Here is a 24,429-nt window from a genome sequence, read left to right as displayed (position 1 = left end):
ATCATTCTTAAAACAGCTCCTATCATAAATAGGGTTGGGTATCGAACTCTGCACTTTTCTTTTTTTGGGGTACGAACCAAATTAAATCAGTACAACCGTGGGCCAATTCACTTTAAATTAAACAGTACCAAATTTCTGTACCTGAAATCACAAGCTTGCACACGTGCGCCCGCAGACAAACTACGTTGGCTCTGCAGTTTTGTTGAAGTCACCGTGAGTCACAGCAATGCCGATAAAGTGGTTTCAAGTTTGGTTCGAGTTTTTCAAAACTTCACGCAGACATCATTCGCTGTGATATGATATAAATGGCGAGTCAAAAGCAGTCGCGGTGCTGCTGATGTTACACTTCTGTGAGACAATTAGACACAACAGTGGTTTAAATGCCCTGGGGACTGACTGACAGGCTGAAGTTGTAAGGCAAGGCAACTTTTTTTCTATAGCGCCTTTCAGAGCAATTAAAAACCGTCATGATGAAAATAAAACAAGCTAAAAAAAAGAATATACTAATAAAAGAACAAAAGTTAAAGTGCGTAAGAAATTAATAATTATTCAATTTAATATGTTGCAGGGACGGGTTTGGAAGGAGAGAGGGAGTGGTTTTATTTTTGTTTAATTTAGCGTAAAATATTCTAAATAAATAAAAATGTTCGAAGTAAATAGGATAAATAGGTTGGAATTATGTTTACAACCTAAATCATGTTTTGTAATTGCAAAGGGAAAGTACCTCAACAGTACCGGGAACCGAATTTCAGGTAGCAATACCGAGAAAAACGTGAAAAGGTACCCAACCCTAATCATACATTTCAAATTTCACTGAATGTTTGCAGAAATGCAGCTGAGGTCAAAGCAAACTAGTCATCTATTAAAACATTAAACTCCTCTTAGCGTGGCCTGTAACACTTTCTAGTCCCCACAAAGCTTAGCTTCCCATTTCCCAAGAAAGTCCCTGACTGAACCTAGATGGGGCATGACATTTGGACAATGCAGTGGGTCCATAATAACTTTCACACATGAAACGGATGGTCAAGAATAAATAAACTTAGCTACAGCAAAGAATTCTCCTGCTAATTTACTAAATGTATGTGGGTCATTGTATTCCCCTCAGTAAAAGACAAGACTCAGCAGAAGGATGCTTTTTGACTGTACCATTTGCAAAGATCTACTGAAATATATCTCTCAGCTAATATTAAAACTTAACCTGTACAGCAACAGAGATTTCAGCATTTAAACAACCACTCATCAGTACTTTTCAACTCCAAAAAACTAAATGTCAGCTGTTTACTAACTAATGTAGCCTTACTGATGAGCTGTTGCAATTCATTTGCAGCCTATCCCATCACAGGGCTCAGATTACTGGGGTAAACCCATGCTCTAGAGCCAAAATGCTACAGTTAAGTCATGTAGCCATCCATCTGTCCACATTTGACTCCTCCAAAGAAAAATCCTGTCTGATGAATATATTGGGTTGACAACTGATGAGCAGACAATTGCAACCGATGCTTCTGTGACAGTTTCTGCACACTACATGGGCACCAGATGGGAAATTATAAGCAGCACTGGAGATTAAGAGAATACACAGATGAGTGTCACTAACTGCAATGGGGACACAGTGGGTGCAACAATATTATGAGATCAATGTAATAAAGATTGCACCACATATAATGGCAATGTAAAGAAAATAGACCTGAAGGACATGTACTGTAAATGCCATTAACCCCATAATATTTCTGTCTAAAAAGGACTGATAGTGAAAGCCATAACACTGTTAAGCCACAGCAATTCACTTTACTAATTCAATAACGGATGCCTACCAATGAGAACAAACAGAAGCCACACACACACACACACACACACACACACACACACACACACACACACACACACACACACACACACACACACACACACACACACACACACACACACACACACACACACACACACACACACACACACACACACACACACACACACACACACACACCTGTAAGACTAAACAGTCTACTACTTTTTAGAAACATTTTAGTGCAGTAGTGTTTGGCAGTAATACAATAGTTTGTCAACAGGAAGTGTGCGCCATATGGTTTCCTATATTGCATAAACGGAGGTTGAAAAAACTCAGATGAAATAGATAAAACTAGGCAGTGCTGATCAAATATAGACCAAGACTCGGTTACCTATTTCGTGGCCTAAAATGGGTGCATTCTCATCTGCACTAAGAGCTGTCAACGTGTTATCGGATCACTCAGATCCGATTTTAATACCAGTTGGAGATGGGGTTTCTGTTCTCTTAAACCACATTCTGCAAGACAGTCCTTCAGGTCACAAACTCTCCTCCCAAATTTAAACAATTTGTTCGTTAGAGGAACAACTAACTTTAAATTAGAGGCAACAAAAGACCACGAGTCATCCAAGTCTCATATCAAGTGCACTGCCATACAAAGATGGGACCCCAGGAGCAGAATGTGGCAATAAAAGGCTTCTTTTTTCCCCACATCACTTTTTATTTGCTTATATTAATAAAATATGTATTAATGATACAAAATAATGTACTTAAGCAATTCAAAATATGCTAGTGCACTCTTATGAATTTTAATTCCGGAAAAAGTGGCTGGTAAAAAAATATATAAGTGGCTAGTAAAATTTGGCATCCACCAGCCAAATATTTCCCACCCTGCTGCAGAGACAATATGCCAAGCTACACAAAGAGCTGAATTTAGATATGTGTTAAGTGTCTTTGAAACAAGAGCGATTTCAAAACAACTGAAGATTTGAGTACATTTAAGAGGTGGGTGGGGGGGTGGGCTCTGTCCCAAAAGCACAGAGTTACTGAATTTCCAACTGCGGTGTGTAAATCAAAGGAAATGGATGAAAGGCATGAAAATTACACATTTAGCCAAAGAGTCCACTGGGGTAGAGGCTTCTCTTTCATCAAAACTCATTGTTACCATCGACCAAAAATAGGGAAGGCACTGGGAGAGCCAGGTAGAAACAGCAGGCAGCAGTGAATCCCAGAGATGAGGAGTAATTACTGGCAATTCTGTCATAACGCGTGGCTATACAATCAATATCACAAACAGGACAAACTGCAGCAATGATTACAGGCCTAATCATTACAGGTTGAGATCTTTATTGATGGTATACTCAGAACTTGTGGCTGAATTGATTTGGTAAAAGAAAGCATAGGTTTACTCTAAAGATTCTATTGACAAGGTGTAACATGGAAGGCAATTAACATACTGTACATCTAGAATTTCTGATGATGTTAGCTCTTGAAATGTTCTAGCTATGTAGGCCTATGTGAAGGAATACAACTCAAAGGCTTTATGCTTAGAAAGACCAATACACTTTGAAGCTACAGACAACTATATACACTAAATCCCCCCACTGTGAGGCTCTGGCTGAAAATCCCTGCAGTCAGGGTAAACTGAGGGCAGCTGCCCACTGCTACCTACAGATTAAAAATCACCTTCTCTTCATCCAAACCATCCCCCTACTGCAGGAAAGCGGATACGGGGGGAAAAAAGCTCTCACCAAAATATCCAAAAATGAAACCATAAAATTGGATGTTCAAAACACAGCTGTGGACACTTATGCAGTCTACACACAGTTGATACTCCTGGACTAAAAGTTGTAAGTGATCTGCCTTTGAGTATAATGGTTTTGCTATGAGCTGTACAATCACTAAGAGACAGTGGAGAATGCCAGCAAGACAGTTACGGCTCATTGGCTTAAACATCAGCGCAAGGAGCTCAATAACACTACAGTCAAAAAGATACTGAGCACCTTACACTACCTCTCTCTGCAAAATCGACAATCAGTTATACAGAGCACCTACATCATAACAAGTTATAGCTGCCCCAAAGCTGCCATATCTGTGTGAATGGGCTTGCCACAGTGGATCTGAAATCCTGAGGGGTCAAAATGTAGGCTGCCAGGGCTGAGTAATTATACTGTCTTCTATACCACTGTGGTCCCTTCATCATTATTTCCTAACACATGGCTGCCTCTGCTGTTTCCTATTCTATAGCTATGACATAATGGAAGAGAACAGAAGGGAGTGCTTCTCTTCTGCCCTTCTTTTTCTCTCTTTTCCTACAGTGGTGACTAACGTTTCATTCCTCCACAGGGGAGTCTTTCAGGAGGTATAAACTCCCAAATTGTACACCCCCTTTAGTGCACAGAGAGCACAGACAAATTAAGTCTGTATTTTCCTACTGTAGCTAACTAGCATAGCTTGCCCGGGGTATGAGCTTTATTACTTGCATGAAAATGAAGAGAACGTGTTAACAGCAGCAAGTAGCTGGTTAATTCAGATTTGACTGTCAAGGGAAAGATGCTCTGCTCTTTGAAAGGCAAAACAATGTCAGCCCTCTTGAGACTTGAAGGCACCTTACCAAATACAGGGCTCAGCGTTGTCCTGCTGTAAAATCAACAGGTGAGTTCTTTAGACACAATGAAGTCTTCATAGACACAACTATGGCAATGAAGATTTTGCATGCCATTGTTATCGGTCTGTATCGATGTCAAATCTCTGTGTATTTAGCCAAGAAAAGCATTTGTATATTCAACCCCTTTTCTATAAGCAATAACCACAAGTCCTCTAACATAGGTACTACAGTGACATTGACTGATGAGAAAACCACTTACAACAAGCACAAAGGAGACATATCTATGTGCAAATATTGGCTTTCTAGCCACAATGCCGTAGTCTCTTACATCCTCTCATTGAACAAGCTAGCAAACAAACTCCCAAAGCAAAAAAAACACACTCCTTAAGATCTTTAGGCGAGACAGACATCTTAGTAATCTGTAGCAGTTTGATTAGCTTCAAGACTTACCTGTAAATGTAAAGCTCTTGTTTTAGACACGGAATGTGTCAATTTTCTTCAATTGCACTGCTACCAAACACTGACACTGTATGTACACATGCATAGCATGTAAGTATGCATGCGTTTGAAAAAACAGGTGTTCAGATGAAATCCTTCTGCTAATAGACTGCACAAACCCTCTTCGCATACTGAGCCATTTGCCCACATTAACTTCAGTTTACATTTTATTTAACCTGATTGAACTAGTGTGATAGAGTACATTGATCAAGCTCACAAAAGATGCAGTCAAACAGCTCTAGTAATTTTTGTGAGTGACTCAACAATTTTAGGAACTGAAAACATTTTACTCAGTTACTGGGATGGACTGATAGACAGTTGAGGCACTGTTATGCATTTTAGGCACAAACCACATGGTACTAAATGTATATAGAAGCAATATGAATTGTTAATATACACCAATGTAGACAACAAATACAAGACTGCAGCAAAGACCCATTGTCAGATCAGGTTTGCTCTGTCTTCTACAAAAAGGAGAGGAGCACAGACAACACAGGCAACATGAGCTCAGTGCACGCAACCCAAAGAGCGTTTGTTTGATGTAGCAGCCCTTAATGATCCACACAATCTAATGAGCAGCCATGCTGAATACAGATATTACCACGGGGGGCTTCCCGACTTTGTAAAACACAGAAAAAGCTACTACATCATAACTGACTCTGCATGCATAATTGCACTGGAGGAAAAGGACACCGACTTGTTTGGTGGGGGGAAAAAATGCTGTGGTAATTTCCAGTCGGGGAATGACAATGAGCCTTTTGTTATTCCTCAAATTAAATGTCACTCCAGACATGGTGATGCTTCCAAGCTTTAGGGCTTCAGTGCCAAGGATGAAGGATTGCTTGTGGTTGAATGGAGAATACTATATGCGCTGCTCCTCAACACTCAGGCCAAGGCATCCCAAATGCCTCAGCACAGAGATGCGTTTTGTTCAGTGTTTGTGGCAATGCAGCAAGAGCTTTTTCAAAAAGGTCCAAATTAAGTAACTTTAGACTGAGTTAACACTATGTAATACAACTCTCAACATGTGGCCTGCTAAAACAGCTGTGTGACCCATTTCATTCTAATGGCAACTGTGAGAAACTGGTTCCGGATCCACGTACATGAATGACAAACTAAACCAAAGAAATTCCAAGGTGCTGTAATGTGAATCACTCATTCCATACTTAAAAAAAAAAAAAAAAAAAAAAAAAAAAAAAAAAACAGTTGATATCCAACTTTGAAACTTCGGCACATGATAAAAATCAAGCAGCACAAGCACTCACAGATAATGAATCTGTGTGAAATGTGCAGTGATAGCATCTTAGTAGAAAACGCGTCTCCGGGCAAAGAGAATACATAAAAGGCAACAATGACCTCCATCCTGGATGAAAACTCCACATTGGATAGATTTGGAGTAGTGAATGAGAGCAAAAGCTTCCTCTCACTTGCTTGTCTGCGTAGCAAATCTCCAAATCCCAGCCAGAGGGGGAAACAGATCCAGTACCCTATTACAGGGAGCCTGAGAGATGGGACTGCGGTACATTTGCAGCCAAATTCAGCTTTTGTCTAGCGGGCACCATCAAACAGGGCCCAGCCTTCGCTGGGAGTGCCATTATGACAATACGCCAGCTCTATCTGCAGCAACAGCAGGTAGGGTGTGTGTTAGATGAAGAAGAGGATGAAGTAGAAAGACAGATGACTCTCAGCCTGAATCTTGATTGTACTGCAGCCCAGAAATGCAGAAGGGGAAATCGTCCCTCTGATTTCCCTCTTCATGTGTATGATGCTGATGCAGACTGCAAGACTAATGTCACAAGCGGTACAGCCGGCACCTCTAAAAGAGACATGCTTTGTGCCAGTTTTAGAGCACCCCCTATCCAGCCAAGGAGATAGACATCTTTGTTTAAAAATGAATGTATTATCCATCTTCTACCAAAATTCAGTTATTCCATTTTGTTGAAATTACATGGCACAGAGGTAAAGTGGTAAAATCAACAGTTAATGGGGCAGCCTCTAGCTCACCCGGTAGGAGCGTTTGCCCCATGAGTCCTGCAACAGCACGCATTCAAATCCAACACGCGCCTTTTTGCTGCGTGTCATTCCCCATATCATGTCTATCCACTGTCACCATAATGACGGTCAAAGCCTTTTTTTTATTAAATCAGTTATACACTGTACCCAGAGCAATAGTTCTGGAGATAAGGCACATTTACTCTTAGTCTGAATGAAATGAACCTATTACCACCTCAGCTGGACAAGAGCCCCACTTGTCCCAGCCTGAGTAAAATGTTAATCGGGCTGAACCAACTATTCCTAAAAATGCTCTCTGAGGAGTCCACTCATTTGAAGAACATGTGGCTATAACTAACTACTGCCCCAAACTATGAACTCACTGCAATGCACTCTTGTGCACCAGTGCCAAATTTAGCTATTTGTATTACATCATCAAAAATCATGAACTATGCCTGAAGAAATTCAGTTAAACCCACTCAAACAAAAAGATGCACAGTTACTGTATTTTGCCCGCAGTGACATGACAGAGCTTACTATAAAAGATTAAATAAAGTTGGTGGGATGCATTAATGTTATTTTTATTGTGAATTAATCTGAACAATTCATTGATTTACAAAAATGTCAAATGTCCATCACAATGTCCTAGAGCTCAAGGTGACAATTCCCTAATTTGTCTGAAAAGCAATCCAATTGTATTATATTCTGATTATACTGTATTGGTAATTTAGCTTTAAAAATAAATGACCAAATATGAAAATAGCTGACCTGTAGTTTTCCGCCTTCTTTTAAGCCTACTAATCATGTCTAGATAAAAAAAAAAATGTACACACTTTAAAGCATCCACTAAAGTAGCTAAAACCAAAATGCATTATTTCTCCACAATACAAATTTTATATTCCAAAATGAAAAGGTTTATAAAAAAAATAAAATAAAACCGTGCTTTGTGCAGTTTTAAACACTAACTAGCCTTAAACCCTTAATAAAAAGGAGGAAAATAGATCAATTTTGCAAGGCAAATCCCACTGGAATTCACATAAATTGTGTGCCAGATGGCAAAAGTGAGAGCATTATTAAAAATAATATTTTTAGGGTTAGCATATAATAAAAGATGGAGAAATACACTAAAACCTAAACTGCTGCTTTCATTTATTTATTTATTTTACACCCAGTTTTAATACGATTTAATTTATCACTGATTGCAGGGGTCCGGGTTTATGGGACTTTTGAAGCAACTGGGACAACTGGTGACAGAGATACCCAGGGCCTCTACAAGGCGGATGGGAGTTAGATCACAGTGTGAGAACAAGTCTTGCTTGCTGGGTTACAAAGACACGCTCATGGGAAAGAGAACAAACGAAATCAAGGAAACTAGTGGATAAGCAACTGACAATGAAAGAGAGAAAAGTACCTCTGTCACTTTGCCACTTGTATTGAAAAAGTATGTTTCAAGGTCAAGATAAGCAGTCATGGTAAATTAAATTCTAATTGTCGTGGCAATTGCCAAATTGCTGGAGCTATATTGAAAGGAAATGTTCAAGTCTGAGGTCACTTATCTCTCCTGAGTGAAATCATATGAGGTGCCTAATGATCTCTTCATATATTCCAATGAGGCTTTGGGAGCATTTTTAATGGAGAGGTGCCTACATCAGAGCTGGATTCATTGGTGTAGGAAATATCCTCTTTGATCTCACTGACTAGGGTGCATCCGCTTAAAAAGGAAACATGCATTGAATGTCACAGGTTGAGATGAAAAACTCTGGGAGAGAGTACTACATTAACACCCAAAGGACCAGGAAGGAAAAGCAGGAAGGCAGTTCTATTAACACCAACAAGAGTATAAAAATCAAATATCACCATAAATGATAAACCCATTGAAGAGCTATAAACATCTACATGGAGTTGAGAATTCAGTATATTTCAAAGCAGTAGCATCTCTCGACTGTGTGGAGTTTAGTTAAAGGTCACGCCACTCCATGTAAAAGTACCTACAGCTATATTTTTAAATGGGCACAGAGGAACTTCCAAGAAGCCTGAAGTTACTTCACAAGATAAAAGAAAGAACAGCAAACCTAAAAAGAAACAACGCAGTGTTCCCGGAACATGGCTCCAAACAGAAGATAGAATCTAAACTTAAAGACAATTTTAAGCAAAATCAACTGCAAGAGCTTTTTACTACAGACTCCCATTTTTCACTTTATAAGTGACAGTGGCTAGACAGGAAACGGGGAGAGAGATGGGGGGGGTTGACTTGCAGCAAAGGGCCACAGGTCGGATCTGAACATGGGCCGCTGACTCAGCCTGCATGGGGCGAACGGTCTTACTGGGTTAGCTAAAGGCCACCCCAGGACTCCCATCTCTGTGTTTCTTTGGAAGTCAACCAAATTTGTGCCGTCCCATGGTCAAGAGTGGTTGAAATTGACAACCCGGGAAAGAGAGGATATTTCTTGTTGTGCTCAGATGCAAAACAAAGTTCAAATTATACTTTCTGCATCAGCATGGCCACATGACAAATTTCATAAGTTTGCTCACGTCTGTGCAGACCACCCACATGCAGCTCAAAATGTATGCCCATGCATGGCAATAAACGTATGAGCACATGTATTCAGACACCAAACACAACATGAACAAAACCGTGTGCATGTCTGCTATCCATGTGGGTTTACAAGTATATACCTACAAAGACTAGGAATGGTACTGATTAACCGGTCAACTGACAGTAGGAATATAGACCGATTAATACTCAGTTAAACAGTTAAAAACAGTTAAAAACAGTTAAAAACAATACTATCAAAACAAAAAAAGTAATTAAACATTCTTTTTTTAATGTCAAATCAAATCATGACATTTTCTGAATCGTGCACTCCCTAATGTCTACCATGAGTGTTTAGGCACAAAATGTGGCTGTATTATTTGTAGTATATGCACACTGCTCAAAAAAAAAGTACTTAGTTTGTGCTGATGAGAAACCGTCAAAATGCAAACCATCATTGCCTAAACCAACTACTGTGTATTATCTGCAAACTAGAAAACTGTTGTACACATTAACTATTACAATAACCATTCATGAAAACACAAACCAGCTGCTTTTCTTCTCCTAGCGGATGTTTCCATAAAAGCAAATTCACCCCATCTTAGGAAAAGTCACATCTGAGGCACCTTAAGTACATCCTTCAGAATCAGAGACTGCACATGTAAAAGAAAAATAGGCAATACAATCTATTTCTTCACTGCAAGTGAGTTGCATTTTAAGATCTTATTTTCTGTTAGGTTCATGGCTCCTTGCTGAAAGGTGCTCATAGCGGAGAGCTACACGACGCATGCCACTATATTGATGAAGACTGGCGGGTCAAAACGGCTGTCCCACACAGAGCATGCCAGGCAGACACACAGCCGACAACATTGCAGGTGAATGCAGTAAGACAGGCTCAGGCTGCGGGGACAGCTGCGCACTTGTGTCTGACACACGTGCAAGCATTTCCAGGAAAGTGGCTGCATGTGTCCATGACAATGCACACAACATCATGGCACATTGCACACATTTTGTGGGTGATATGAATGTAAGATGATTGCAGAAGTGACACTGATCTGTGTTTTTGTTTATTATTTTTAAAGAAATGGCAGAGCACATTCCGATAAAAAAACAAATCCAGTGTGGCGGGGTTTACATGTTTATGATGTAAATTAAGGGAACAGAAGCAGTATTGGCTCCTAATATCAGCAGAAGAAAATCGGCAGCCCGTATCGGTCATCGGCTACAACTGATGGGGGGGGGAAAACCGGTATTGGCACTACAAAGAAAAAATTAATAATAATAATTCCATATCGGTCAATCCCTAATCACCATGACATCCATATGGTGGCTGACACAGGGAAAAAGTATTGAATTGGACTGCCAAACTGCTGCTGCTGAGAGTCAAGAACAATCAAGTCAAACACACACCACATCTCCCTGGGCAAGCAAAAACAGCTTGGAAAAAATTAATGAAACAGTCCTTCTATGGATGACAGCAAGTTTCCAAGATACCTGTGGAAGGAAAAAGACTAAGCCTCCACAACAAGTGGGGCAGTGGCTGGGAATGTAGAAGGTCCATGGCTGACATGCGGGAGTGTGTGGTACTCAGGACAATGATTAGCGTTTGGAAAGAAGATCTCTTTTACTCCTGTGGTGCTACATGTCTCAAGGACACATTAAATTGAAGAGTTGGCTGGGGGGAAAAATAATGTTATTTATTAATTTTAGCTGTTGGCTAGATCAGGAGGAGGCATCATAAAAGGCAATGTGAGTAGGCAGAGCTGTGTCTCTGCAGACTGAAAAGTTGAAAGACAAGACTGGAAGTAGAATGAGAAAACATTTTATACATCTTGGTGCATCTGTTCGATTTTAGGCAGTAACAGTGGAAAATACAGCTTGAAATTTTATAGTTTAGTCGTTTTTACACTTATCAGAATACTCGCCGTGTAAAGCAAGGGGGCACAAAATGAAAGTGATAAAGGGATAAAGGCACACTGGCAACGATCAACTCACTTTGTTCCATCATTACTAATAGGGCCTTTTCGAAAGAGCTACAATCATTTTCTCCCCTTTTAGGTGTGGGCGGCCAGCACTATAACGCAGGTGTAATTATAATTGCTACAACAATAGACATCTTATAAACTTATACCTTGACTCTGATCAAGAGACCCCTTTTATTTTATTTATACAACAAGAGTTGTTACTATATGAATAAAATAGGGTTAAAATAGCAATCTGTAATAAGCCCATTACCTTTACTAGAATTTGTGTCTTGATGTCTTCAGGCCGAAACAAAGAGTTTATCCAAAGGCCTGCAAGTGCACCGATGCCTGACGTGGGCTGTCTGAGTCATGCTTTTCTCAGAGCTCTCCTTAGACTGTTTATAGCAGCAGGTTAGCCGCATGCCAACAATGCCCAGTTTCCATGGAGGGAACTTGTTCTCGACGAGCACTCACATTACATTGTGCCTTCTGTCCCTCTGACTGGCATGGAGATGACAGTGAAAGGCAGGTGTTTGAACAACGTTACTGACCTGATTCAGCTAAAATAAAGGGGCTGAACTCCTACAACTACAACAGATAAGGCAATCACCTCTACAGGTCTATCCTTGCAGAGGTTAAAACCTCCCACATTGAATAATAAATCGTTTATAATGGATTTTAACTTTGATTAAATTTGTTGCAGATGATTAATTTCAACTTCCCTCCTTTTTTCTGTTCTGCAGAGATTTCACTTTTGCCGTACAGAGATCCAGAACTGTCATCTATTTTTAGAGGTCAGCGAAAAAGTGGACAACTGGGAAAGGAAATCTACATTATGGAGCCAGCTTTGCCAAATTAAATACATGGGTGATTTATTGCCAATAATGAAAAAAGTTAAAATATTGCATTGACTATCTTAGTCTCTTTTTCCTTGTATTCATAGTATATCATTTAAGTTGTATTTTTATTCAGTTATTTATCTACCATCTTCTAGTCTTTTATCTATTTTAACTACTGCTTTTGGAGTTTGGTCTTTGCCGTTTCCTCAAGGTTTTCTATGATAGGGCTTTCTCAAGTTCTAAATGTTATCACTTCCTGTTTTGATTTGTGTTTGTTTTTTTGTGTGTTTTTAGTAAATACTCATATACTGCTCTGCTTGTGGATGGGGGTAGGTGGGGCTGTTTTTCCCCTTCATTTTTATGTAAAGCCCTTTGAGCTACCTTTGTGCATGAAAGGTGCTATACAGTAAATAAAGTTTGATTTGATTGGTATTTATGTATTTGTCAAACGACAAATTTAATTGGTTCTAGCTTGCAAGACGCTACAAAAAAATTAAAAAAAGAAAAAAAAACATTTCCACCAAGCAGTACGGTTAAGTTCAGTTTGTTGCAGATCAACGGTTATTTCTGTTTCCATAGTCAAAAGTTGTGGATGGTACAAATAGAACCACTCCTTCCCGTTACGGTTTATTCGTAACCCGTTTAGGTCACTATTACAATGACCCCATACTAAAAGGTGGAGCTAGAAACACTGCAGGACGGTCTGCGGTGGAAATGCAAAACAGATCTAGTGTTATGGTACATGTCCATGAGGGTTATGTGTGGTTCTAAAAAGGTAATATACCAACTTTTAAAGTGACTCGAGTCACCAAATATAGTGGAAGAAGAAAGTCTATATTACTGTCCACTGTGGTCTTAGTATCAGCCAATATATCCTCTCATTGGGTCCACCCTTGACTCTTTGCTCCACCTCGTTCTGATAGCTGCGTGCCCAGATTACCTGCAAGCTGCTCGACTTGATAACCACGATGATATGACAGTCGCCCGACAGGATCGTCTTTCTCGGCCAGTCACAGATTGACAAACTATTCCAGCTGTCATTCTGTTCTGCTTGACACCACTCAATTCCTCCATCTGTCATTTCATTTCCTCTGCCCTGAGGCCTTCTCCACCCACCCTTCCCTTAAACTACTCCTCAATTAGTCTGTGCCCTGCATCAACCCTGGGCAGATGTGTCCTTGGCTGGAAGTCAGCTATTCTGGCAACCTGAAACAAAGCCGTGGCCTCAGACCATAATGCTCTGTAATGTCACACCAGGTGGGCTTGCCAGTGGCTAGGCTGTGACAAAGTCATCCCCTCTCAATGGACCGATGAGAATGAACACAAACGCAACAGCTGAACAATGGACACATCTGCAGCAGAAAAACAAGAGACCAGGTGATTCCCTTCGGCAGATATACAATGGCCAGAGTAAGCTTATACTTTAGGTATAAAACATGTGAAAACAAAGCCAACAAAACACATCATCAAGGAAATAATCAGGATTTGTTTTGGCAATCATAAAAACCAGCAATACTACGAAAAAAATATATGAAAATAACTATAGTTGTTAGCTTTTAAGTTTTCATTCCTTTTTCTCTTTAGTAAGCCTATCGGTCTCTTTCACAAGAGGACTGAGTTTACCGTAAACTGTATAGAACACTGCCCTTTTTTTGCAGCTGACTACTGTGCGGGGACTTAAAATATTAAGTCTTTGCTGGGTTTCTTAGTCTTATATGATAGTGAACTGAATAGGTTTGGCTTTGAGGCTGTTGGTCAGACAAAATAAGACATCTGAATATGTCGTCTGGTTCTGGGAACTTGTGGACCATTTTATAGACCTAACGATTAATCAAATAAATAAACTGCAGATTAATTAATGGAAATACACATTAGTATTGCAGTCCCAAACATCTACTCCTCTTTGGACTGAGTCCTAACTACATGATATCCGTGAGAAAATCATCTGCTGCATTTGATATATGCTATTTCTTTTAAATCTATGGGAAGATATTGCATGGGCCCTCAGAGACCAGGCCAGTGCATTGGTCAGAAGCAATAGCAGGAATATCTTTAATTCTTAACACTTCTCTATTGGTGTAGAGGGAAAGCAGAGCATGCAGAACAAACATGTCATCCAAGGGGAAAACATGAACACATTAAACTGAAGGGACAACAGTTTCAACAGAGTTAATAAATATTCTAAAAAGAGAAGATACAGTATTGTGGTGGAGTGGCGGGAGAAGAGGCAGAAGCCATGTGCCAATGCTTTTTGGAAATGCAATAATATATCTGAGAATAGCCTTAGTTATGAGTTTAATTTATTAGCTCAAAACAAATCGAAACAGACTGATTAATTGCAATAATTTTATACAATTTAAAAACCTAAATAACTGATTAATAAGCATAAAATACAAAAATGTGCACAGGGCTTACAGACATCTTACCTTGAGATGGGGAAAAATTAATAAAAGACTACCAACAAAGACATAACAGACTCTAAATGATAGAACACAAGGCATTTAAGAGGTGCCAAACTGATTGCTAGCCAATCATCCAACCATTGAACCGGCCAATTGGCATATCGACACACACAGAATTAAGCAGGCAAATGTCAATGTGAACCATAAAGTGGTTTCTTCATATAACAGATAACCAGCTCACTAAGCCGAGAACCCAAACTAACCCAATAACTAAATTGTTACACAGAGCACCACAGTGTGGCTACAAATACCTGACTTTCATAAAAACTTCTGCTTTGGGGTTTATTTGATTAAGCCAGCTGTAAGCTATCTACCTAGGTGTGCTGCTGATGCTAAACAGTGGATTCCTAGGGACTTTCTGTAATGTGTTGAAGGGATTAAATTGAAAAGAGAAAAATGACTCAAGAATAAGCCGAGTTGAGCCAGTTTAACTATCCAGTAATGCTTTAGAGATGTATTGAGCAGCTGATCTTATTAAATGGACTCTTCTGTAAGTAGTCTATCAGGTACAGAATAAATTTAATTTAACCCGAGGCTGAGGCAGACTAAATAGCAAATTAACCCTATCCTCCTTGCATAAAAACATGAAACACAAACACTACACACGAACATGCACACACGCCGTTTTCGGAACAATGAAACCTCTTTGGCTTCACCACCAAAACCTCCCTCGGATTGGAAGCCTGACAGGCATTAATTTCTTCTCTCTCTCTCTCTCTCTCTCTCTCTCCGCCTCCTACCATCCTACCACTGTTTCTCTCACTCCTTTCTTCTCCTTTCTGTATGCAGGTGCACTCGTCCACAGAGCTGCATGTTGACTCCTGTCAGTAAGAGGACATGGGTGTATGAGAAGCACAGATCCTTTCTGTTCCCTCTGTCCTACTTCCACCCCACACCATCTAGAGGACATCAAGGACTACTTCAAAGCCAACGTTAAGGATAAGGGGAAAACAGCAAAGCTGAGCAAATATTCAAGAGTTGTCTGACCAACAATGACCTTGAGTTACCGCAGACAAAGTCACATGACTGTCACGAGGAGCAGATATTGGGTTCTCATGCAAGTAGAACTCTTTCTCCCTACTCCGGTGTTGACTCTGCACATCATTTAAACAGGTTATCATCCTTAAACATATGCAAAGTCTAACTTTGCAACTTTTTTCCTAAAGTCTAAAGGCTAAGACTACACCCTGGTGGTGGGGCTTTGGAAACTCAAACTGCTGACCAGTCACACACACACACTTCTACTTCTGATGCACAGAACAATTGCTATAGGAGAACACACAAGACAACCCACTCCCACGGACATTCAAAAACGAGTCCCACCAATTTACAGTGCTGCATCTGTTAAGCGGACACATCGCTCCTTCTGACTTTCCCGTCTGATGAGTTCTGCAGAACAACAATCACATGAAAGCGCCCATGACAACCCAGAACAAACAGCTTGACAAAAGTTGCAGTGTGTGTGTGCATTGAGATTTGTCTTCCATGTTTCTGCATTTTCTGTAGATGAGAACATAGGGGATTAATTTAGTCCTGCTAACCAGGTTTGTTTCTGGGTCCACTTCAGTATCCGTTCCAGTAAAAGATACAGTATTAGACACAATGCTATTTGGACATTTATATTAAGACATATTAGATATTCACAATACAAAAAGCAGTGAAACAATACAGCCTGTGACATGACAATATTTATGTACATTCTAAAGCACATATTTCGAAATCCCATTTACATACATAATGTTATTATTCGAGCAAGTCTCATTTTTCCTCCAAATAACACCTTTTGTCAGCATCCCTGCATCCTTGGATGTAACATTTTTGAAGCTAGAATCCGATTTTCCACTGGGCGCGTCTTTGCTGCATTTCAGTTTTGTTCCGTCCTCGGCCATGCCACACCGGGAGCATCTCAGAAGCGGAGCGTCCTGCTGCCCAACTCGCAGATTTTATTGTCTAAGTACTTCAGAACAATCACGTGTTTAAGATAGTATATACCTTCCACTCCAAGCATTCCTGCAATTATACTCAATGCCTTATCTCATCTGTGATGTCTGATGTTTTTCTACCTTCAAGATGACTCGTCGTCTGTGGTGTTGTAGAGGAGACGTATACACACACCTCAATATCAATTATCAAGCACTGACTTTAATGGCCGCAAGTGCTTGAGGAGGTCACAAAGCGTACAGAACGCAGCACAGACGTGCCAAGTGGAAAACACTTGCTCTATGATTAAAAATTCCGTGTCAATGCGGTGATTTGGTCAGTCCTGTGCAAACAGTAACTTAAAGACTTCAGCTACCAGCAGCTGTGAGGAAACTCAAAGACCAAAGCAGTCAGAATACATAAAGGAAGAACTTAAAAAGTAATTGTAAGAATTGTTTTCTTGGTCTAAAATATTTCCATACAGCAGAAGTACTACTTAATTTCAGTACCACATCATGTGTTCATATTTTCATCCACAACAGTACTCTTCTCAGTGCGTTGGTCATCTGTTGGTAGACAAATTGCAATAACGTGGAAACACATAATACAGCACTATGGAATCTGTGGTATAATTGCAATCATTTGGGGATAGGTTGAACAGAAAGACTAGCTGAAGCTCCAAATTGTTCTAGCTGAGAAGAAACATTTTTATCTATGGGCTCATTGTGTGAAATAAGGTAAATTAAACCGTAATTTAATTCAACTGTGGCATCCTGGTGGTTAGTGAATGCATAGTATAGGAAACACTCCTCTACATCCTAGATGTAGAGATGTAAGCACCCGGCTTGGGTGCAATCACTGGCTTGTGTTGCACTACTGCCATATTTTAAAGTTATACGAGTACAAGATAGCACTCTTTAGCCTTCAATAAAGAGTTGGATCACAATGCTCGACTCTGTTAGAGGACAATGCTCTTAAAATGTCTTTAGCGGACGGCTGCCAAAACTAACGAAAAGCCTGCAGCTGAGAAAGGTGGGGCAAAAGACCGGCTCAAGGTAATTTCAATAGCATGGCTACATTTTACTGTAACTAATGCAAACAACAGATTATGCTGAACCTCTCCCGCCGTCTAATTAAATGTAAAATTAAACACTTAAACTGGCTCAAAACACCCCATGAAGCTTATAATGTGTGGGTGAGCACACAAACAAATATTGTTCTAAATGCGCAGCAGGGGCAATCCTTCACTCTAGCAAATTGGGCTACCTCTCAGTGTCATTCTCCTTCATCAAGGCATCTGTGACACGTGTGGCCTCCGGGCTGCTGACAAGCACCTCCTGTTAGGTGCCAATCTTGCTAACATTTTCAAAATGGCCCCACCAGACTGGCTGACAGGCAAATTGGGGGATAAAAACTAGGTAATTAGCTTCTTTTATTCAGTGCGAATAAATCAACCAATGCATTTCTCCTTTATATTGTATATTCCCATTAGTTGTTGTCTCGAACAGCATCCTGGAATAGCTGGCACAAAATCTGATGGCACAAATGTTTGCACATTTTTCAATGATACCCTCAGAGAAGAGGGTATGAAGACAGGAAGAGATTCAACTAAGCAGTCAGGTGAATCAGCCCGGTTAGAAATTGGCCAATATTCACATTCGATGGTACCCTAGTCCTTTGTAGAACAAATAAAAACAAACTACTAAATCTCATATGAAATTGGGTTGTCTTTATGCCTTCCATTGTGCTAGCCATTGGCGTCCCTTTGCCTGATTCTCCTTCCCATCTCGGCTCATCTACACACACCCCAGGTGCCCAGGAAAAGATCTATCACTCCGTCTCACTCACACCATGCAACACACCTTGGAGTCACAGACTCTGCTTTGCTGGACACGAGTCTGCTGGGAGGCCCAGTCTGGGAAATACAAATTAATCATCAGGGGCTTGACATCACATACACTGATTGAGGAGTAAGCAGCAAATAAAAAAAATTCTGCTAGGGAGAATTAAAAAAAAACACTGATATGACTACTACAGCCTTGCAGAAAGGAGGCCTGGCCTGCAAGGCTGTAGTAGAGAAAAAAGAGCCAGAGCCAAAAGAGTCATTACCTTTGGCACGGCTGTAAAATGGCTAATAAGTTGCCGTGGTAACTCCAATCTCCAATCCAACAAAGAATAATGTAGGTCTAGGAAATCAGCCTATAATAGCAATAGAGGATGAACACTCACTAACTTTTTCTGCTTCAGGTAACAGAACACCATCTGAACGCTGAATATTTCATAAGCTGTTGGACAGTCAGTCGGGGGTTTAGGCAGCGATCACTGCTCCAGCCAAGTGTCTGGTAGGAAGATCAATCATGACTTATTCTCCATTTTCCCACACTACTGCACCAGCTAACGTGTTGCTTTGCCAGCAGCCGCTTCTGGTATAATGGCCTAATCTACTTTGAGGTAGACGTCAGGTTTGTGTGTGTGTGAAAAAGAAAGAGAGAGCGGGGGAGAGAGGACACAATAGCTGCTACTCCCCATCATTTTGTTGGCTTTCCAAAAACAGCTGAGGTGATAACATCCCTTGTGAGGAGATTTCATTTTCCCAGCACTTAACTTTCAGCAGCAAACACTATTATAAAAAAGGGGTCAGAAACTTTAAAACATCATTTTGGAGGTGTTAACTGATATCTATCTATCTATCTATCTATCTATCTATCTATATATATATATATCTATATCTATATCTATATCGATATAGATGTGTGTTTAAGATAGTGGAAGATTGTACAAGACATCTGTAAAACAGATGATATTTCAAGTGTTAAATCACACTTCTCTTGTTTTGGGATTAACAATCAAAAGCTGGTGAATATCACTGGATGTTTTCTTCATGTCCTACATAAAGTAATGTTACTGCCTCCAAAAGGTCTGAGATTATGTTTCACATTCCATCTGTGGTGGTGTTAGAGCTGCCAGTTTTGCAGGTTTCCCACCCAGATGATCAGCAAAATACCAATGCCAATGAAAGTGGTCGTTACAATTTTCAGATTTGTGTTTCTTAGGAAAAACTCAAATATGTTGCACCCAAATGTTGTACAAGAGGAGAGGCAGGTGAATGAAAGACCAGAAATAAAGGAAAGCCAAGATAGTTTTAGAGCAAATCAGGCAGTTTACCAATGACAATCCCTGGCATCATATTACTTCACATAAAACAACAATATATATTTAAAAAAAAAAAAGGTTTTTCAATTTGGGGAAAAGCACTGGTTCTGATCAGTGCTTGGCATCGGCAGATCCTGAGCTGAGGTATTTGAATATTGAGAAAAATCAGTTGCATCAGTGTACCTTTAGTTAAATCATTCTTTTCCCTTTTTCAACTGGAAACACCCACTCAGCCTTAGCAACAAGCAGTGACATAGGTTACCACAGCAAGCTAATCAATAAGGTTATGAATAATGTAAATGCCAGCACCAGCCAAGTCAACCGTAACTGTGCTAAGTTTGAAAATACAGCACAAAAGCTAGGAAACGCAACATTACAAAGAACAAAGTAACAATTCACAATCACGTGAAACAGCAAAAACTAAGCAAATCTTTGTTCTAACTGTGACCTCCAAATTTTTGGTTGTTGTGGTTTGTCATTACTAGACTACTCCATTGATCATTTTAGCACCACACATCTTCAAACACTCACTGCTTTAATGGAATTAGCTACTAAAACTCACATCCTACATGACACTGATCACCCATCAAGACCTTGAACAAACCTTCAGTCATGTGAAGCTGCAGCAGTTCTGATACCAACCGGTCGAAGAGAAAGTAACAATGAAAGTGTGGGAGTGTGAAAGTATATGTCTGTGCTGCCATACCCAAGCATCCAGCTCAATATTTGCTTGACAGACACTTCTTTTCCCCCTTCACTCTACTGTCAGAGCGGACTATATTCCCAGACATTACCAAGGTGGCAAAAAATTGACTGCTTCCAAGGAACGCTACCCTCCGGTACATACTCATTTTCCTCACGATGCAGCTTTCGAATCTAGTTACATTTTCTTTCCACAAACTCAATAAACTGGACCGAGAATTTGTACAAAAGTCAGTTTAGGGGGCAGGAACACATCTTTATCTTCTGAGGAGCACCGACAGCAGTTTGGGAATTACTGGCATTTAGAAAAGGGGATATATTTGTACCAGCAGGGTCAAGATGTAACATCAGCAAGGTTAAGTCCAGTAGGCAGTCATAACAATATACTGAGCAGAAACCATCCCCTGACTCACTGCCTTAAGAAGATTAAGCATTTATATGGAGTTGGTTAAAGAAATGCATTTTTAAGTCAGGACACAACTTTATAAACTAATTACTTTTCATTAATGGAGAAGACTAACAAAACAAACAAAAAAAATCATTTGAATGTCAACTAGGCTTGAAGCCGGTCTGGTCTTACAATAAACAAATATTATTAGGAAACCAAATGAGCACAGCCAGATAATAGGCAAGTCATATCAGGGACTATCCTACACAATTCTGTTTGCATACTGCAGAACAAGCTTGACATGTTGGTGCTTGGAAATCCAATCTTCATTCCTCAAATTGCCAGCTTATATTACATGATGGTTAGCTGCAGATAATTTCAAGCACTGCGCTGGAGAAAATCAATACAGCATCCAGACAACAGCACTAATCATGTGTGTCTAGGAGTGATGGCCAATTCCAGTTAGCATCATATTCCTGCAGTTGTAAAATGCAGTTAATAGGTAATGCAGCATAACCATGGAAATTTGCTTTTTTGAGAAACAGATAATACCAGAAAACATAATATAGGTGATTAAATCTTTGAGTAATGTACCATTTAGTATTCTTGGTAACAGTACTCACGGGGGTTAGGTTTATCAAAAACTCTAGTGTTACGGCTGCCGTACACACTGAGGAATTCCCCAAAATGATTGCAAAAATGTAGGGCAAAGGCTCTCAGCAAGCTGACCAAGATTACATGTGGGGTCAAAAGATGACTAGAGGGGGGAATGAATGTTGCAAGATTTATGACTATACAGATATATTTATTTTTTGTACTGTATTTTCCATATGAAATGATTTGCAGTCTAACACTGTTTCTAATAATCAAGCCAATCATTCTAAAAAATATATATCTTTAAAAGCATCACTTTCTATCTGAAGTCACCATGCAACAGACGGTTCAATCCAAGCATTGCTTTAATATTCGCGGTCCCTAAGAAATTTGAGAACAGACTACTCATAGCTGCAAGGGCTTTTTAACTCTTAAATATCAAAGAGCGCCCCTGCTTTATTTTCTGTGACATGTTGCCGAACAATTGTGCAGTTTGGACTGTGGAAACGGATGTTTAAAACGGCCCCCAATGTCACTTAAGTGCAGCAAAAATACCGAAGGCAATATGCCAACTGTGTGACAACCCAGTTGGCTAACCGGATACAAGAAGGCTGTAAAGAAACAAAAAGACATCAAGTGAGTGTATGACGTTTAGGAATACTCCTTAACAGTTCTATGGGCAAAGCAGGATCAAGCTCCTCTGAACCATGTGGACCCTCTTGTAGACCCAAGCCTTGGCCCTTGGCCATAGAATGCAATCAAGATATCAGCATAATTGTCATCCTGAACAAGATGGAACACCTGTCCTTGAAATTAATAAATGAATGCATCAGTCGTGCAGCCTGGTAGAATACCAGAGTACACGACGGCAGAGAGGGAATGCGTTGCAACCAGGCGGACACTCGTAAACCCATGTGACACTGTTACAAAGCGGAATAATCCTGCATTTTGTTTAGTTAGTTTCCGGGTTACAAGCGTTCCGCTATGACGAGTACCGGCTGCAATTTGCGCTGAAACTTAATAGTCCATTATGCAGATATGTTCTTCTCACTCAGCAAGTAGTGTTAAACTAACAGATAATCTATGCGTAAAATAGCTTCAATCAATCACATCGACTACCGCTGAAGAGACAATCCCCATATAGGCATAACAAACCGTAAAACTTCACCCGCTCACACCGAATTGAGTTTTCAATGAATTAACAGTTTAATTAACGGTCTATAATTAAAACACGCGCAGCGCACAGAGAAACACGCATTTCTTCACACGTTTCCCTACAACAACAACTACGTTATACATATGCAGATGAAGCCTCTTCACACGGCCCGCTGCAGCTGGTATTCAGTGTTAATGAATGCTAAACAACACGAGTGGTCAAACCAGACCAGCTAGCTGCGTGTCACATTTAAATGTCAAGGTCCTTCAAACAGACTACACATCAGGCCACTGACCTCATATTCAAGAATCAGAATGGGATTTAATGCCAAAGTGAGTTGCGTGCAATTTGCCTTGGCGTGTTTGGTGCATACAATAAAAACACTTGAAAAAGGGAATAAACCATAAACAATAGAGCAAAGTACTGCAACAGTCAAGAACATAAATAGAGAATATGAATTGAATGAATTTGCAATGACATATGTAAAAGACACTATAACAATTAAGAGTTTGTCCCAACAAAAAAAAATTCCTTTCGTCATTTTAAGAAAATCAATCGTGAACGTAGAAAGCTAATGTTAACAGAACATCTATGTTAAGTAGTTTAAAAAAAAAAAAAACTGTCGCTGTCATTGTGCTGACTTTTAAAAGAGTATAATTATACAGTGACATTAACATACGTCATGTTTAACATTTAAAAATGACCCTTGGAGCGATTTCGACATCAAGCTGTGTCTTTCATTGTCACTGCAAGCAACTGTTACCAGGAAATGAACCAGATCTGACAAACGTTAACGTTAGCTAACGTTAGCTTACCATGGATCAAACTCGTGGATGATGCTCTCGAACCGGATCACTGCGAAAAGTCTGGAGCTGAATCCGGCCAGGCAGGCCAGGAAAAGAATGCTAAACGAGAGTAAAGACTGCCACCCTGCCGGCTGTGTCAGTCCACCCGACAGGCCTCCTTTGCCCCCTCCTCCACCCGCGGCGCCGGGTCGGCTGTTCCCGTGCACCGAGCCCCCGGCATTGGTGGACGCTTTGTGCTTGCCGTCGCTGACTGCGTGGTGCTCCGCCATTTCTGCGTGCAGTGTCGGTTAGATTTGCTAGAGCGTCCCTCCTGCCACGCTCCCGTGTCTCCCTCCACTCCGCGCTGTCGTAAACTCCTTTCGTTTGTGCCTGCTCTCCTTGGGTTTTCTATTTTCCGAGTCCCCCGAGTATATGTTTATATTTTAATTCAGAATCGGTACTCCGAAAGACAGCAGTTACATCCCGAAACGCATACTCATGCGCCACATACCGAGCCTGCTACAGTCGCTTCCCGATTGAACGCCGGTGAAAAGAGGCGGGAGGGATGTGATAGGCGGAGCGTTAGAAAGCTCTCGCAGCCTCTCACAGATTGACAGGTACGAGGAGGGCGGGTTTTTGTATCATTACACCAATCAGAGAGCTACATTGGCTAGACAGACAAATAAATCCACCAATAGAAACACAATAAATCATGGTTGTCACTGATTGAAATAAGGATTATCCTCTGTTGTATGAATATTTAGTCATTCTGATGTCCGCTATAAATACAACCTTTATTAGTCGGCTTAAAGTTGGCTTAATAACGTTGAATTAGTCACTTTTCGTAAAGAATAACAAATAAAAGATAATGTGCACATAGTGCAATATCTAGTTTTCCTGCAGCTTAAAGCCAAAGTCAGGTGTGTGAAGATAAATGTTCTCTGTGAGTGCAATATTTCTGTTGCCCTTGGATGTTCTGGACTGGGTGGTGGAGTGGTAATAAAGATTGATGTGTCTCATCATTAGTATGCCCCCCAGCAAAGACAAGAACA

At 40.3% G+C, this 24,429-nt stretch overlaps 1 protein-coding gene across 1 annotated transcript in view; it reads right to left on the bottom strand.

Moving 5' to 3' along the window:
- stt3b (STT3 oligosaccharyltransferase complex catalytic subunit B) overlaps positions 1–23,935 on the bottom strand; it is a 77,049-nt gene extending 53,114 nt beyond the window's left edge. The window contains exon 1 of the mRNA XM_032535594.1: positions 23,408–23,935. Coding sequence (XP_032391485.1) covers positions 23,408–23,667 — 260 coding nt within the window. The 5' untranslated portion in view covers positions 23,668–23,935. The remainder of the gene's footprint in view (positions 1–23,407) is intronic.
- Between the last annotated feature and the right edge of the window lie 494 nt (positions 23,936–24,429).

This window comes from Etheostoma spectabile, chromosome 14 (assembly GCF_008692095.1).
Source record: "Etheostoma spectabile isolate EspeVRDwgs_2016 chromosome 14, UIUC_Espe_1.0, whole genome shotgun sequence".
Taxonomy (NCBI): domain Eukaryota; kingdom Metazoa; phylum Chordata; class Actinopteri; order Perciformes; family Percidae; genus Etheostoma; species Etheostoma spectabile.
The sequence above is the reverse complement of the archived record's forward strand: the minus strand, read 5'-3'. Positions and strand labels throughout refer to the sequence as shown.